At 42.7% G+C, this 18,365-nt stretch overlaps 1 protein-coding gene across 7 annotated transcripts in view; it reads left to right on the top strand.

The window, feature by feature from the left end:
- Positions 1 to 18,365, top strand: part of SULF1 (sulfatase 1) — a gene marked incomplete at its 3' end in the record, with an annotated part of 169,593 nt that overhangs the window by 87,511 nt on the left and 63,717 nt on the right. For all 7 annotated transcript variants that reach the window (XM_084864354.1, XM_084864349.1, XM_084864352.1 and 4 more), the window contains 2 exons: positions 7,926 to 8,165; positions 17,954 to 18,105. In XM_084864354.1, coding sequence (XP_084720480.1) covers positions 7,926 to 8,165; positions 17,954 to 18,105 — 392 coding nt within the window. The remainder of the gene's footprint in view (positions 1 to 7,925; positions 8,166 to 17,953; positions 18,106 to 18,365) is intronic.

Here is an 18,365-nt window from a genome sequence, read left to right as displayed (position 1 = left end):
GGCCAGGAAAGCTCCTATTCAGGAAGAATGGGGAGCCACTCCCTCAATTCAGACTGAGAACAAATAAAATAAACTAGTGCTTGTGAAGGGAGTGAGACATAGAAGGAATTCATTAATAAAAGTGCTAGAACCTTGCATGTGGGTAATGCTTTATCTTTAGCCAAATAATATTTGTTCTCATTATTACATTTTCTTGTCATCCCACCCAAGTTGGGTGGGAAAGACAAAGATCATTATTCCAGGAGAAAACTTAATTATGTGGAAATACTAAATAAGGTCTCCTTACTCCTGGATTTTATTTTATTTATTTATTTATTTATTTATTTATTTATTTATTTATTTATTTTAGAATTTAAGAGGTTGTTCAGGTCGTGCCTATACCTATAAATAGTTCAGGTTTTTAGACTAAGCAACTGGATGGAAGATTAACACTTTTTATTTTATTTTTAAATATATTTTTATTTCAGAGAGGAAGGAAGAGGGAGAGAGAGATAGAAACATCAATGATAAGAGAGAGTAGTTGATTGGCTGCCTCCCGTACACCCCCTACCGGGGATTGAGCCCACAACCCAGCATGTGCCCTTGACTGGAATCGAACCCGGGACCCTTCAGTCCACATGCTGATACTCTATCCACTGAGCCAAACCAGCTAGAACAGATTAACACTTTTTTAAGCTAGGGAAACATTCATGGACACGATCAACATGAAGTTTGGGATGATGGCACCTCTCGGGAAGGAGTGGTAACCAAGAGCATTGACAAGATCCACGTTTCACTTTTAAATTTAAAAAAATATATCTGAAGTGACGGTGATGTTAAGCTTTGCTAAAGCTAGGAGATGTGTTGTTTATACTATCTCTGTACTTGAGATGTTTTTTTAATCAAAAACAAGAAAATCAGAAATGCTTGTGGATCTACCCTAACTTTTGAGGACTTGAGTCAAAGAGATTAGGGTCTAAATCTTTCCCAAATGCTTCCTGGGAGACACTCAGAAATAAAATCTTGAACTGATTGGACATTGATCTGAATCACTGTGGCATTCCTTATATTCTTGGGAAATTGGGCTGATGCTAACATCTTAGTAATGCTCACTTCACCAATGCTTCTCTTAGATCATAGTGGAATCAAGAAACCATGAACACATGGAAATACCTTGTTTCTTTAAAATAGAGATCACAAATGGGATATAGACCAGTAGTGCAGAGCTAGCCCATCGGTATGTTTTACTTGACCGGCATACTTTTTTCAGATCAAGGCAACATTTTAAAAATCACATGATTTTATGTTCTTAAAAAATCCAGATTTCTACTTTTCTTAAATCCAGAAGAATAAGGGCTTGCATTCCCATGAGGCAGCCTTCTGTTGGCTGCTTGAAGGGGAAGTGAAGCCGATCCCATTAAGTGTGCATGTCCTTCCCCAGATCATCACGGTCCCAGCTCTGCATTGCTCCCAACTCTTAGACCCAGGAGCAGCTGCCATTTATCATCACGCCCATACTGTGGTTCTCTTTATAGCCAGGGAAGAGTTCTGTACACCCGTATCTCTATGAACTATGAAAAGACAAAAGTCTTGTGGTTTTTGTCCTCTACCTGGCTGGCTTCACTTGCCTACCTTCTCTGTTTAGCTCTGCAGACATTTAAGTTCCATCCTTTTAAGAAACTAGTCTCCACTTTTAAATGGCCTTTTGCTCTTTGAGGGGAAAAATAATGAATCCTAGTGACTGGAGACATTGTGGACAGGTTTACTTATTTATTTTATCTTATTTATTTATTTTTATAATCTTCATTGTTGAAAGTATTACATATGTTCCCCTTTCCCCCCATTGACCTCTCCCATCTCACCCCTTTATCTGCTTCTTGGTCCCTTCTTCCCCAACTTTGATTTCCCTCCTCTGGTTTTAGCTGAAGTATCTGTGTGGGGTTTTGTTTTTTTTCTACCATTCCATATTTGGATAGAAGACACTATGCTGTTTCATCGTGTTATTTTTTTCTTACACTTTCAGAATTAAAATATTCAATAGACCAGTAAAACTATTCTTAATATGAAAGATGTCACTGTCTAAGGTTCCATAAGGCATGAGGAACTAACAATGATGTATTTGGTATTAGCCATTTATATGCTTTCAGCACTATTCTTTCTTCATCACAAAACAATGACATCAAGAAACAAACCTGTACAATTAATAAGAGCTGTGTTTGCTTGTTGTCGTCACTCATCAAACCATGAACCATTGCGATCCACACAGGGATGTGTCTCCCTAGGAAGCCAGGTGTGCATGAATCCCACATGCCTGGGATTTCCCTAAAGGATGGTGATGACAATAATCATTACTGAATTTCAGGTTTTGTGAGATTTCCTAGTCATGATAAGTGGGCTGGATGGAAAATTTAATGTTTGACAGTATAAAATATTGAATGATCAAATGCTACCATAGTTGAATCAGGAAAGGTAAAGCTTTGCTGTAAACTTTAACATGCAAATACAGTAATCCACTGTATTTGTGGATTACTCTCAATGTGATTTTGGTAAAGTCATTCAGATTAGAGGGACATTTTCTCTATGATCTTTTCACACAGATGATTTGGGGGCAGAGTGTGGAGAATAATTTAAATTCCTGGCTGTGGTTCCATCCAGGCCCACTATCCTATCCCTTGTCCATCCAAAGGACTTGTCTTGGAGGCTGGATTTGTAACTCCACCAATCGTGCTAACCTGGTGGATCCTGAAGGGTTCCCCTCCCGGTCACCGCTGTCCGAGCAGCATTCTGGTCCATGGCCGAATGCTGTCACAGCCTCCCCAACCCTGTGACAGCAGCAGCAGACTTCCCCAGTCCCAACCTGGAGCTCTGGCGCTGGGACAGCTCTTCTTGGCAGTCCTGAGGCTCAGCTGTGACTGGGACCTTTCCTGTCCTCAAGCCAGCCCAGTCAGCAGTGCCCCTGTGCCAGCTGCTGGCCCTCATTTCAGTCCCTTCATTGCATCTCTGTCAAGCTCCTACCTCACAGGAAAACAATAAATGATAATAGGCTTTTTGCTTAAGGGGGACGGGCAGTTTGTGTGACAGAGGGAATAACTGATATTTTTAACTATAAGCCCACATTAACATTTTAAGTCTTAAAGAATAGAAAACGTAGTTGACCTCAATCATAGTCTATTTGGCTATTATAACCCTTTATAGGCTGGGTGGTTTAGTGATTTATAAATAGTCTGGACATTGGGAAGTCCAAGGTCAGAGCACCAGCACATTCCATGTCTGGTGATGAACCATTTCCTGTTCATCAATGTCTGTCTTTTCACTGTGTCCTTACTTGGCTGAGGGTCAAGGGAGCTCTCTGCAGTCTTTTTTATAAGAGCACTAATCCATTCATGAGGATTCTGCCTTCACGACCTAATCACCTTCCAAAGGTCTTACTTACTTCCTGTTACCATTACTTGTGGTCTTAGGTTTTAACATACGAATTTTCAGGGATACATTCAGTCGGTGGTAACCTCTCTACTCTTAACCCAGTTTTTGGAATTGAGATGTGGATTGCAGAGAGGGAGATGGGAAAGGGGTTGAGGTGAGCACCAGTGAAATTGTGGCCCTTCGCCACTGGCTCCCCATCAATGCTGTAAACTAGGCAGGGGAACTATTATTAGCTCCATTTTACAGATGAAAAGCACAAATGAAAAGAGAGTAAATGACGTGCTCAAGCCAATCTATGGCAAAATCAGATGTTGTCCCAGAAGCTCAAGTCTCTTTCTCTTCTCATTCTTATCCTCCTAAGCCCTGCGGTGAGAATATTGTTATGAGTTTTCCATCTTAAGTTTCATATCATTTCTGTGAAATAATTGTTCTGATAATGCATGGTTTGCATTTTAGGCGCCAAAGGCCTGAAACTCAGTGAGGTAAGGAGCTTCAGCTTAAAACAAAGGACATTGGCCCTAACCGGTTTGGCTCAGTGGATAGAGCTCAGTCAGCCTTCGGACTGAAGGGTCCCAGGTTCAATTCTGGTCAAAGGCATGTACCTTGGTTGCAGGCACATCCTAGTAGGGAGTGTACAGAAAGCAGCTGAATCGGTGTCTCTCCCATCAATGTTTCTAACTCTCTATCCCTATCCCTTCCTCTCAGTAAAAAAAAAAAAAAAAAAAGGACTTTATTGCCCTTCCTACCACAGGATACAACACAGTCCCACCCACTCCTCTCAATAGCTGTAAATGCATAATTATGAGTTCTATTACAGGAAACTTTTTTATAGAGGTTCCCAATGAAAAATCAATGGTGCAATCACATGGCAATAGATGCAGTGCAAGGCAGTGTTATTGACCAGCATTAATCATTGCAGAGCCGTAAGAAGGTGCTCTATGCTTACCTCCCTGGTGCTTGCTAACTTGCTTTACAGAGAGAAGAGGTATGATTCCTGCAGTCCCCCCTCTGAGTCTAACCAGGGAATCCACTGAGATCAGAAGCTGAGCTTGACACCATTGTGGCTGTCAGCTACTAAAGACAGACCCATCTTCAGCCCACTCACCCTTCTCCTGGGCCTAAGCTACTGAGTTCCCTTCAGCCCTTGGGATGGCAAGAGGCAGGCATTAATGTCTGTCAGTATCTCCCCTTAAAGGCCAGATGGAGCAGAATATGAGACTATAGAAAGGGAGGCATATCTTGACTTCCAGCAGACATCATTTCTGTTTCTCTGTCTTGAAAACATCAGTGTCACAGTCCGTGCTCAGTCTCGTGAGCTGGAGAGATGTTCTCTGGAGCAGGCTGCCTGTATTTGCTGCTGTGCTCTGTGTGGCCCCATGTATGTTATTTAAGCCTTTATGTCTCAGTTTTAACATCCATAAATTGGGAATAATAAATAACAGCACCACCACTACAAAGGGTTATTGTCAGGATTAAATGTGCTGATGAATGTGGAGCTCTTAGAGGAGAACCTGAGAGTAAGTGTAAAATCATTGTTTTCTTTTTCTGTCTACACAACATCTGTTAGCCTGGAACATGGACCAAACGACTTAGATCACTTAAAACAAGGCAACCACTAAAGTCACTTCCAGCTCCAGGCTTTCCTAATTCTGTGTCCAACCTAGAATGTGTCCCCAAGTGTGGTCTATGGACTGGAAGCTTGTTAGAAATGCAAGTTCTCAGGCTCTTCCCTGGTCTTACTATGTCTGTTTCTTTGGGTGGGCCCAGAATTCTGTGATTTAATGTGCTCTCCAGATGATGTTTACATTTGGAGAAGGATGTCTCAGAATTTCCTCTTTATTGAGAAGCTTCAAGCCAGGTGCCACTTCCAGGAACCCCAATGATGGAGCTGTGGTGGTCACAGTGATGGTGGCAACCAAATCTCCTCATGGTTCCCTCTGACCTGGGCACTAGTTGGAAACAGAGCATTGGAGGAACTGTTAAGGATACTTAGAATGATTTCAGACCTGGCCAGGGCAATTCCAAAGATTTCAATTGGGCTAAGTTTTAGCCTATTTTCATATTACTTGACCTTAGATCCAATTTCCACCTACCATCCCCTATTTTCACTCCAAATGAGTCTATAAACTACAGATTGTAGCTTTGTGATTTGGGACCTTGAAAGATGGTTTCCAGCTGCATCTTTTACATTTGAATCCAGCTAGTCTCATAAAGCAAACTCGGGGAGCTCATTCTTTGAAATAAAGATATTATTAGGAAATGAAAATGTTTCCAAAATCCAGGATATTACAGTGAGTAAGCACCGAGGATGTCTGAAGAAGAGAGGGGACTGATAGACTTCAGCATGTACCTCTCACCCTCTCCCTCGCCTTGTCCCTAGTCATCTACTCATCTCCAGGATGCTTCCCCCTGTAGGATTGACCAACACAAGTACAACATGCAACATTTTTTAAATGAACTTCTTTGATCCTTAGGGCATATCTCCTTTTACTTATTTTTTGGGGCCAACAGTGCAACAATTATTTTTTCCATCTTTTTCTTCATGCTGAAATCTTTGGGGTATTATTATAGTTAACACATGACCTTCTGATGCATTATGAAGTCTTTTGGATCTGCTTCATAGAGTTGCCCTATTGTAGCAACACAATCCAGTTCATGTTCTTATCACCGTGTGGCCTGATGGCTTCCTTGACCTCTTGGCTGTCCCCTTGATGGACCAGCCTATTCCTTCCTCTGCAGGCACTCCCACTGACACAGCAACACCCCTCAACAACTTTCTTCCCACCGTGTTGTTCATGCCTTTGGCAAAGAACCTACTCCGCCTTTATTTTGTCTGTTCTCTCTACCCAGCCTCCAGCTCTTTGCTCACGCTGCCTCCCACATTTCAAGAGACTTCGCCATATTTGTTTTTCAATTCCAGGAAATCAGTGTGGTATACTCATCACTCCACTTCTTAGCATCATCCCCGTTCTCCCGACAATCCACTTCACCCCATCGAATGTTTTTCTCTCTCCCTCTGTTTGTCCTCAACTCTCATTTCAGAACCCTTACTGAACATTCCCTCTAGGTCCCCTCTAACCTCAGAGATACTGCTACTGCTGTCCCTCCACTCTGATGTGTACATTGCTTTGCAACGAGCCCCAGGATTTTTGTAACGTAGGTTTTCTTTTGGATCGTTGACTGCTGAAGACCAGCGGCAGCAGAGAATTTTCCATTTCCTTTGTTAATGCTTCACTCGGGGCCCAGCCCAGAGTGCAAGGCTGATAAAATGTCCAGCATAAAATGGGCACTCATGACATATTGTTCACCGATTACAAAAAGGTTTGTGGGGTCCCCCCAGAGACTCCCAGAAGGGAAGAAGCAGTTGGGATCCCTCTAAGTGAAGCATGGTTTAAGGAGCTCTAATGAGACCCAATTAGAAACCCTCTTGCTGTTTGCCTGTTTCGTGTGAATGGTAAAAGCTGGTATGTGGAAAAAAAATCAGGCAAACCGTGGCTTTTTGGACTGCGGCACACTTCTCTTCTGCTGTGAGTGCTCGCCTGGTTTGCATTACGATTTCCTTCCTTGCTGGAAGACTGCACAGACTTTCTCCCTTTCTTTGGAAGAAGTGGGACCTGTTGGAAAGTGAGGCTCCGGGATTCAAATGCAGGGGGCTTGGTCGTGGCGCTCTGTGGTGCATTTCTTGACAAGTCCTGAAAAGACTATTGAATTCTGGCCTGTGCTTTTCTCTGCAGCGTTTGGATGGGTTTCAGCTGCAGTGTTTGGCTGGATAGAGTAATCGAAATGGATTTTTTTTTTTTTTCCTTCCTCAGTAATCTTAGGTTACAATTTCATCTTGTACCGTGAAAACGGAGTATTTTTCTACCACGCAAGTACTTTTGAGAGCGCCGGAATCACAAGCAAACAATCTGTCTTTTGAAATTACATGCAAACAGGTGAAAATACAAGCTGGTAGTGCTATCCTCAGAGGAACACTGGGCAGGCATTTGGAGAGTTTGCAAGAGGATACCAAGTTACATTCATCTTTTTCTTTTTTTTTTTTTCTTTTAATTAAATGCAGGCATTTTGGAGGGACTTTTACTTAGTGGAAAAAAATCCTCTTTTTTTTTCATAGATTAAAGCACTATCTGTAGGCACCGCTGGAAGATCACTAGCTCTGCATGTGCGGTGGGCGGGGGTGGGGGAAGGCTAATGCTTTGTAAGCGCCTATCGTTCTCTGTGCTCTTCAAAGGGCGGCCGGCCTTTGAACCCGCTCGGTATCTAGCATTCTAGCCTTAATTATCAGATTAGCCTGCATTTCCCCCCTTGTGATTACGGAGGAGAGAAGCTGGAAGTGTGTTTATTATTCTGCAACATACTTGACATGGTCGCATCCCAACTGTTTTAATTTGGTTCTGGAAATGAGAGCTGGTGAAATTACAGACTTCTTCAAGCCAAGGGAAGGAAATGAGTAAATCAAGGGAACAGTGTCACTGAGTGACAAGGCGAAAATGGCTAAACAACCGTGGAATTGTGCCTTTCAGGGTCCCTGCAGGTGATGAACAAAACGAGAAAGATTATGGAGCATGGGGGCGCCACGTTCACCAACGCCTTCGTGACCACGCCCATGTGCTGCCCCTCTCGCTCCTCCATGCTCACCGGGAAGTACGTGCACAACCACAACGTCTACACCAACAACGAGAACTGCTCCTCGCCCTCCTGGCAGGCGATGCACGAACCTCGGACTTTTGCCGTGTATCTGAACAACACCGGCTACAGAACAGGTAAAGGGGGGAACTTTCTGGCCCGGGGCCCTCGGATAAAACACCTTAGACACAAGAAAATGCAGTTCCCGATGAAATATAGGAAAATCCAGTAAGTTCCCAAATGTTCTGTATCATATCCTTCCCTCCCCTCACCTTTTCACTCTGAAGGATGCTCCAAGGAGAGGCCCCTTAGAGAGAAGACAGAATGATTCTCAGGGGACATGTTCTGAAAATGTTGTCCTCAGCAGAGTGACCAGCAATTGGAATATTCCAGGAGAACCTACAATAGATGATTTTTTTCCCTTCTCCTTTGCCTGCTTACCTCAACCTCCCGAATCTCAGGGCATCATGGCACAGCCTGAGGCTTGTTTTAGATGTTGGTAAACTTCTGTTGATTGTTCCTCGGGGTCTGGCACACAGTAGATGATCACAATCACTTAGTGAATTAATAAATCATTGAATGAATAAATCAATGATGTGTACTTTATTGATGCATTTATTCATTCATTCATTCATAATTTAGTAAGATTTGGAGTTTCTTTAGCTTCAGTTGCAGTCATTTTTAGGTCTCAGATGTTCCCCTTCACCTTCCGAGGAAGGAAGGCAATTGCTGTACCTGCTGTCATTGTTTAACCTACAGAGGGCAAGAGGAAGGTTTGGGTTAGTTGGTCTTTTGAAAATTGGGGACCACTTTCAAGAGAGGTCATAAGCATCATGCTAGTCTTTGTAAGAAAGAAGCGAGGCTCTTTCTAGTAAGGCTGCCCGCCCCCACCCTCACCAAAGCCTTTATACCTCCACAATTCAGATGCTTTCAGCATTTCTTCATGAACGGAAATAAGAATGATTCTAGAGGGGCTACAATGCAAAAGAAATTTTTCAGAACCACCTTTCATTAACGCCTATTGGAAATTATTTTACAAATTTTCTGTCCCAAATTTTTAAAAGTAAAGGATTTCAGATAAATGTGTTCTGTTAAATCTCTTCAAAAAGTGAAATGAATCTTTCCCACTGATCTCAGGAAACACGTGACCATTGGCTCCTCTGCAGAGCACCCCGTGGGCACTTAATACTTTTTATTTATGGATGAAAATATTCATTGTGAGTAGGACAGCATTGCCATCCGCAGACATTTCAAGATTGCCGCTCACAGAGGAAGCTCCTCCCAGGAATCTCTAGGGTGTTTGCTTATGCTTCGGAAAGAAACTAGGTTACTTGGAGTGCCTTATCCTGTTTCTCACATAAGTGATTTAAATTTATAGCACCTTTCATCTGAGAGCTCTGAAGCAATTTGCAAATCCATCAAGCATCCCTGTAGGGTTTTGTAGCCAGCAAATGTACTTGGCTCTGTTTTATAACTGAAGTGGGGATTTCAGAAACTGTGTGACCAGCTCAGAAGCAAAATCAGCAATGGTCCCCTAATGCCTGGTTCCTGATTTGAACCGTCCAATTTTGTTTCATTCCTGGAAAGCGTTGTGTGAGATCAGGGCCTCTTGTCTCCCAGGCTCCCTATAATTTTTTCCCAGCAGCGTGCATACAGCTTGGAAGGTTGGGACTCTCACTGTATCCAGAGCAATATGGACAATGTCCGTGATAAGTAGAGATGCAGGGTGAGTCAGAGCATCCTGCAGGACTGAGAGCGGCCAACGAGGGTTTGCTAATTTGTTTCAGGGCTAACCCAGGAGAGGAAAACAAGATAAGTTCTAGAGGCATGGTATACAGCAATGTGACTGTAGTAGACAATATTATACAGGTACTTGTTTCACTCATGCTCTGCTGTATCCACCCCAAAATGGGTTGCAAGAACTTGAATGAAACCCATGGTTGGCAAACTGCAGCTCATGAGCCACATGCGTCTCTTTGGCCCCTTGAGTGTGGCTCTTCCACAAAATACAATACCACAGCCTGGGCGAGTCTATTTTGAAGAAGTGGTGTTAGAAGAAGTTTAAGTTTAAAAAATCTGGCTCTCAAAAGAAATGTCAATCATTGTACTGTTGATATTTGGCTCTATTGACTAATGAGTTTGCCGACCACTGCCTTAGACCCACAAGATTAAACTGACTCGCTGAAGTGACACATTCGATGCTCTAATGGGAAGACCAGGTGTCAGGACCTTGATCCTTGGGGCTCTTTCCGGTGTGCGACTCTAACTCTTGGGTTCGGTCTAGGATGAAATTGCACATCGTAAGGCTTTGCCCATGACAAGTGTCTGACCTTTTGTTCAGCCCAGCAGGCCTGCTTCATTCAGGGAGAGGAGATATGTTCTTGGAAACTAAGACAGATTCTGAAGCCAACCTTCTCCCCGGGGGTCCAGACACTTAGGTAATAGTGGAATTTATAGTGAGTCATCCTACAAAATTAAAGGCAATTTTTTTTCAAGGGTAACAAGGACTTAATCCAGATACTCAGTGTGGAAAACAAATATTGATGTGTCCATTAGTAAATCAGAAAAATTATAAATGGAAGACCAAAATGGCAATGATGGGATCTACAGAGTTTAAATTTATCTTTGATGGAAGCATATTGAAGTGTCTGAGACAACTGTGGACAATAATTATTGATCTAACCAGGGACAGTGACACATTTGAAAATAAACACATAAGCATATCAAGATGACAGGCACCTTAGGAGGTTAAGAGAACTGGTGAGTAGGCATTAAACCAGCATAATTATTCATGAGCCACTAGACTAGTCGGAAAAGAGCCAGCATATAAAGATTTTATTGTTGTCTTAATAATGAATATATTATTTGGAACATTTAGCTGAAAACTGAAGAAAAATAATGAAGGAAACTGAAATATGTATTAGACATAAATATCCATCGAGAGAAAAGCACAAAGCAGCAATTAGATTTACGAAGAACAGCTCAGAGAAGACAAATTACTAAGAGGTTTATTTTGGGAGGAATCCAGAATACATGGATTTAAATGAATCGAATTGATCCAATATTATATTTACTGTTGTATGACATGATTTTTCTTTTTCAGAACTGAGGCATATTTTTGGACTGGCTATAGCCTAAATTTTTCTAAACTTACTCATGGAAAATATGAGTCCACAACCGCTTAAATGTTCGAGAAAGGGAAAATACAGTAACATGTCTATTGCATTTTATGTTCTGACAAGTGAACTGGGAATGACATTGGATTATCGATCATAAAAATGAATATCCTGCCTGACTCTATGCTCAAAAATTTTTTTAGCTTGCATTTCTTGCTAGGGTATAGACATGTGTGTGAAACCTGGCCTAGTTTTAAGGTAAAGGTGATAAGACATGTTTCAGAGGTAGCATCAAGTGTTAGCAAAAATCCTGAACAAAGACTGAGGGCGCCTGGAGTCACTTCCTAGTTCATTCAGCCTTTTCTTTGTTTTGAGAACTTGTAGAGAGGCAAGTTTTTCAACCCACAAAATGTAGAGATTGGACAAGAAGGGTTCTTAAGTTTTCTTTCCTGTTCAAAATCATGCTGTCATCTTATTATGACCACTGCAGTTATTATATTGATTCATTTAAAAATTGTAGTGTCCAAATTATAATCTTAACACATGATACATGAAATCACATGAGAATTAAATTTAGTTTTACTAATTCTACATATCACTGGAATACAAAGGGCAATATTTAACAGATCTGCAGGACAACTTTTTGTATTATAGAATATTCTTTTGTAACAAAACAACATTCAAATTAGTCAACTTTTCTAATTTCATGTCTTTTATGTTATAAATTTTATGTTACTTATGTTACTTCTCTAATATAGGTTTTGTAAAGGTAGAGTTCACTTAAAGTAAGGCAAACTAATATTCTTCTTATGAGTACGTAACATAAGAAATTGCATTCGCCGAAATTGGTTTGGCTCAGTGGATAGAGTGTCGGCCTTCGGACTGAAAGGTCCCAGGTTCAATTCCGGTCAAGGGCATGTACCTTGGTTGCAGGCACATCCCCAGTAGGGGGTGTGCAAGAGGCAACTGATCGATGATTTTCTCTCATTGATATTTCTAACTCTCTTTTCCTCTCTCTTCCTCTCTGTAAAAAAAAAAATAAAATATATATATTTTTTAAAAAAAAGACAGCATTCCACAGTATGCTATTTATTGAGGCACCACATTCTTAGAACTTCACTAGACACTGGGATGGGAAGAGATATAAAATAAGATTGCTGCCTTCATTAGACTTAAAATCTAATTGGGGAAACCAGATGGGTTAACATAAAGGAAGTCATAATTTTTACTTGGTTTAAAATGATGTGTGTTACTAGTTACAACTAGTGAAATCCTGTGACCCAAATCTATCTGTTACACAGAGTGAAAAGGCTCAGTTAGTATATCATTTTTTATATTGAATAAGATTTAACTTCTCCACAGCATCAGAAATCTTTTGGGTAGTTACTATGGCTGACTTAAAATAAATATCTTTGCCCTGGCCAGTGTAACTCAATGGTTAGAGCATTGGCTTGCGTACCAAAGGGTGACAGGTTCAATTCTGGGTCAAGGACATGTACTTGGGTTTCAGGTTCAATCCCAGCCCAGTTGGGGTTTGGGGGGAAAGCAGCCAATCGATATGTCTCTCGCACATATTTTTTTTCTCTCTATCCCTTCTTCCTTCACATATATATATATATATATATATATATATATATATATATATATATATAAATTCTTATTGATTTCAGAGAGGGAGAAGGGAAATAGATATAGAAACATCCATGATGAGAAACAATCATGGATCAGCTGCCTCCTGCACACCCTCAACTGTGGGGATGGAGTCCACAACTAAGACATGTGCCCTTGATCAGGAATCGAACCCGGGACCCTTCAGTCCCCAGGCCAACACTCTTATCCACTGAGCCAAACCAGCTGGGGCCTCCTTTCCTTTTACTCTCTCTAAAAACCAATAGCAAAAAATATCCTTGGGTGAGGATTAACAATAACAACAATAGTATTGTAATAATAATAAAATACCTTTGCTCCAAATAGCTCAAGGAAACTTTCCTATGTATTATGGCACAAATAGTCCTGGACAGAGTAGCGTGGCCTAAAGTCAAAGGTAATTAAAACCAAGTCTTGGTGATCTTTCTCCTGGAGCCAATAGCCGTGAAGGAACGTGTGCAGTGGCCTCCCAGAGAGACGGTGATACGGAAGGGCGGGTCGGTGGCGTGGTGGTGACGTAGTCAGATAGCACAGCAGTGAGGAGAGTTGAATGCCAGCACCAAAGGGGAGAAGAACTTCAAACTCCCCATAACACAATGGCAGCATGGGCAAGAAAATGAAATTCACCTTCAGGAGGGAGGAAGAGATTTAAAACATCTGGAGGGAAATCATTAGAAGGCCAGATAATCAATTGCAGAGTGCTGCCAGGGGTGGTTACAAACGAGTCTCGACATCAGGAGGCAACAGAAAAGGCCGGCGTCTCTGGAAGCTGCCAACACTGGGGTGTCGCTCCGTGAGGCGTGAGGCCCTGGCTTCTTGGAACAAGTGTGACGGGCGAGGGCACATCTGGAAAACTGGGTACATTCCTTGCACCCCATTAACACAAAGACACCGAAAACCTGGAGGGAGTTCTGACGTGACTGACAAGCACAGTAAAGAGACTCGTAGAAATAGTGTGTAAGAGGATGAAAGGGTAGGGAATAGCCATGGCAATGGGTAGAAAACAGCACAAAATATTAGTAGTCTCTCGAGGGAAACAGTGAAGGAAGGGCTTGGCATGGCTGCTCTGCAAGGAAAAAAAAAAAACACACACACACACACACACACAAAAAATAAAACTAAGAGGAACAGGAACACTTTTATAACGCATGGAGCAGGGGAAAGGAAGCCAAATGGGAGAGAACGTGTTGCCACAAAATCCATCAGATCCGAAAAGAAAATATTGTAACCTCTCAGGAAATGTTTTCAAACGCACAAGTGCAGAGATCTGGGACGAGAGTTGCTTGCGCCACGGAATGGTCAATTATTTACCATCGGAGCACAGATTGGAAAGGATGGCAATAACAGATGCTAATAATAACAGCAGCAGTAGCAGCAGCATGGAAAAGGCTCTTGTTATGTGCCCGGCCCTGGGCTGAGCACTTGATGTTTGCATTAACTCATTTAATCCTGACCAGAATGCTGCCTCTGGTACTATTATCATCTTCATGGTTTTAGGAAAGGAAGTCGGAGGTAGAGTTAAGTAACGCCGATGGACACGGAGCAAAGCAAGTAGCAAGCCAGGATTGGAACCCCGACAGGCTGGCTCCAGGGTTTATATCCCAAACCATGTAATGCTCTTTTACTTCTTTGAAAAACCAAAGGAGGGGAAAATGAAACAAACCCCCAGGGATGAGGCACAGGCCAGAGGAAAGAGCTGGGCCTGAGGTTATTAAGTGGAAGATTCTGGAAACAGCCCCCTTCTGGAGTGACGTCGTTGGGCTGTGGTGTCGGTTGGCTGCCTGTGACTCCAAGTCATGTTGCTTTCGTCGGAAAAGGAAGCTCATCTTGTGATTCTGTGTGAAAAGGTGGTTAGTCTCTGCAGGCAAAAAGCCGTCATTAGGAGAATTCCTACTACACGCTCAGCTGGGAGGAAAATCCTGAGTCAGACCTGACGTGAGAGCCTCTGACACTTTGTCCTGCCCCCTGGAGGTGCCCGGGGCCCTGGCAGAATCCTCAGGCTGTGGGCGTTTGGCTGAGGGGCAGCTTGATCCAGTCACTCACTCACAGATTCAACAAGTAAACATTCACTCAACAAATAAGTAGACATTGCCTTGTTCCTCAGACTGAAGTCAACTCTTAAAAAAAAAAAGTCAGTCTGAGAAACATCAACTTCAGCAACTGTGGAGCTCTATTGTATGAAAATATTTAGACCAAATCAACGTCAAAATTATAACCCATCTGAAAACAAAATGTAACAAGTATGGAACCTGTGGAATCCCCAGAATGCATGGGGACCCATAAACCCCAGGGCAAGGATGGAGGGGGAGAATACAGAGACAAGGTAATGCTTGTCCTCAAAAGCCTTACAGTCTAAGAAGGGTGAGGCTCACATATGAACTTGACTCTACCACTGGGAAGAAAGAGAGATGTCGTTAGAGCCACAGACACAAATGGCTATGAGATTGGGGCAAAGACCAGAAGTGAAGTGGCATGTGCTCTGACCTTGACAGAGAGAGGGAGATGAAGACAGTAGTGGCACAGGAGAGGAAGAGAGATGCAAACCAGAGCTGCAGAGAGGGATGTGAGCTGAGAAATGCAGGTGGACTTGGAGAGAGCGTGATTTTGTGCAGACCCAAGGAAGGCTGAGGATAGCACTCAAATCAAATTAAGCTGGATCCTGCAGGCGGCAAGGGTTCACACAGAGACTGTGAGAAGAGGGTCATGTGACCAGAGCTGGTCTTCAGGAAGGTGGTGCTGAGAGTGGAAAGACCCAGGAGCCTGGCAAGCAGAGCTGGGCATCTGTGGGGGATCACATAATCAGAGAGGGAGGCAAGGTTTGAGAGCTGTCACCCAGGGGGAACCTACAGGCGGTGGCGACTGCTGGGCGAGGCGCAGGTGCGATCAGGGAAGGCTCTGGGTTGCCGAGCGTGTTACCCAGCAGGGCAATTATGCACTCAGAGAATTTAAGGGTAGCGGAGAAGTAAATTTGGAAGGGAAAATGATTAGTTCCATTTGGGTGACTGCGTTAAAGGGCAAGTAAAACATTCAGATGGAGATCATCTACAGGTAGTTGCAGATCAGAGATGAGAGCAAGGTAAAGAGCCATCCCTTAAAGTCACGGAAATGACGCACCGTGGATAAGGTGATGATGGAGAAATATGTGCTTTAAGACAATACCAGGGAAGTGCCTGGATTCTAGTGTTTGTTCTCATCCCAAGCCAGTCATCCGGGAACTCCCTGTTTTCATTGTGTAAGAGAAGGCGCCTGCAAAACCTGCCCGATGAAGCCGGGAAGTGGCTTTGACCGGGAAGGCAGAGGACACGCTCTCTCCCTGAATTAAAGAGGGAGGCCTTTTAAAAAATCAGAAAAATTAAAACATGCATGCACGTGTGTATGTATGTATGATATAGATGGGTGTGTACACATATACTTCACTGTACACATTTGTATTCCCATATATACATATACTAGAGGCCCAGTGCATGTAACTCGTGCAGTTAGGGATGTCCTTCAGCCAGGCCTGCACCCTCTCGCAGACCAAGAGCCCTCAGGGGATGTCCAAGCCTAAGCTGTCAGTCAGACATCCTTAGTGCTGCTGCGGAGGTGGGAGAGGCTCCTGCCACTGCCACTGTGCTTGCCAGCCATGAACCCAGCTTCTGGCTGAGTGGCGCTCCTCCTTTGGGAGCGCACTGACCACCAGAGGGCAGCTCCTGCATTGAGCTTCTGCCCCCTGGTGGTCAGTGTGTGTCATAGCAACCGGTTGTTCTGCTGTTTGGTCAATTTACATATTAGCCTTTTATTATATAAGATAAAATAAAATGTTCTCTAGTCTTCATTCTTGAGGGGAAGGCTATGTATGTGGCTAATAGGGTGATCAAACTCTTAGGTTTACCCTGAATAGTGTGCTTGTTTTTATCTGTTTTCCTGGTGTGATTAAAACAGTTACAAGTGGCACTCTCTTTCTCTCTCAAAAGTGTGCCAACGATACACTCTGATCACTAAAAAAGGGTGTCTGGCTTCCACATCGAACCCATTTAGTTCCTGAAACTCCAACCTACCTTGTTCTCCTCTTGCCCCCTCCAATCATCGTCTCTGGCGGAGGACCTGAAGCATGCTCCTGGCGTGCTTCTCTGAAGGATCAGTAAGCCTGTGGCAGTGGCCTTTCTTGGATGTGACATGTGAAGTTAAAATGTACAGCCCTTCCACTGGCCTTCTCCATGAGCAATGGAGAATTTATGGCACCAATACTTTAATCGGACTGTCATTCTATGAAAGTTGGTCACCTATGTGGCATCTGTATGTTGCCAGAATTTTTTATTTTTGTTTTGAAGAGAAAGACATGCACTTTTGTAAAATGCACATACTATAAACACAGATGACACAAAACACATGACACATGAAAACGGTGGCCACATCCCATAAACACAAAGTGTACCTCAGACCTTTGGTTTAGAACCTTGGTTGGCAAACTGTGGCTCGTAAGCCACCTGCGGCTCTTTGGCCCCTTGAGTGTGGCTCTTCCACAAAATACCACGGCCTGGGCGAGACTATTTTGAAGGAGTGGTGTTAGAAGAAGTATAACTTTAAAAAATTTGGCTCTCAAAAGAAATTTCATGGTTGTACTCTTGATATTTGGCTCTGTTGACTAATGAGTTTGCTGACCACTGGTTTAGAAGATTTGTACTCTCTGGATATGTAGTGTTTCTATAATTCACAACGCTACAACAGTAAGTTAAGAAAAAGTAATTTCATACAAGGACTGAACTTTCACTTCTCAAATACATGTGTGCCCAGGGGTAGCGTCCCAAGCCTCACACCGGCTGCTTCTCTGGTTGTTACATCTTCTTAACAAAGGGGTATGTTCTGCTGGAACCCCAGGAAAACCACAAGAAGAGCTAAAACCCAGAGTACCATGATCATTATGGGGTTTTATTGAGTTACAATCCATGTCCTTGGGGGCTACTTTTATTTGCTCAAAAGGAAAATGTGTGTATGTCTGTCTCTTTGCCAAAGGATTGGGGTATGACACTAACATTGTTTTGACATCCACTGCCCTACGTTAACTTTTTTTTCTCCCGTCTCTTTTTCAAGCCATCGTTTCATATTTTTGCATTTATACATTTATTTATGATTAATCATTTCACATGAGAACATAATCTTTTCTTTTTTTCTCATTGCAGCCTTTTTTGGAAAATACCTCAATGAATATAATGGCAGCTACATCCCTCCTGGGTGGCGAGAATGGCTTGGATTAATCAAGAATTCTCGTTTCTATAATTACACTGTTTGTCGCAATGGCATCAAAGAAAAGCACGGATTTGATTATGCAAAGGTAATTTTCAGGCGCTTTTACACGGGATCAATTTACTGTGTGCATAATGGAGAACAGCCATTTCCAGCAAATTAACCTATCCGCAAGATTGGCTTTCTATGTTCTCACAATGTTAGAATGAGAAATTTTAAGGTAATTTTAAACTCCAGGCAAGGAAAGACTCTCAAGGAACACTGACTCTGTATAGTGACTTTTTCCCCTCATTAGAGCACAAGGCAATCAGCCTTTGATGAAAGGATCGTCAGGAAAATCATAGATGC

The sequence above is a fragment of the Pipistrellus hanaki genome, assembly GCF_964339955.1.
Source record: "Pipistrellus hanaki genome assembly, chromosome: 17".
Taxonomy (NCBI): Eukaryota; Metazoa; Chordata; class Mammalia; order Chiroptera; family Vespertilionidae; genus Pipistrellus; species Pipistrellus hanaki.
Note: the sequence above shows the minus strand (reverse complement) of the source record. Positions and strands in the feature narration are given on the sequence as shown.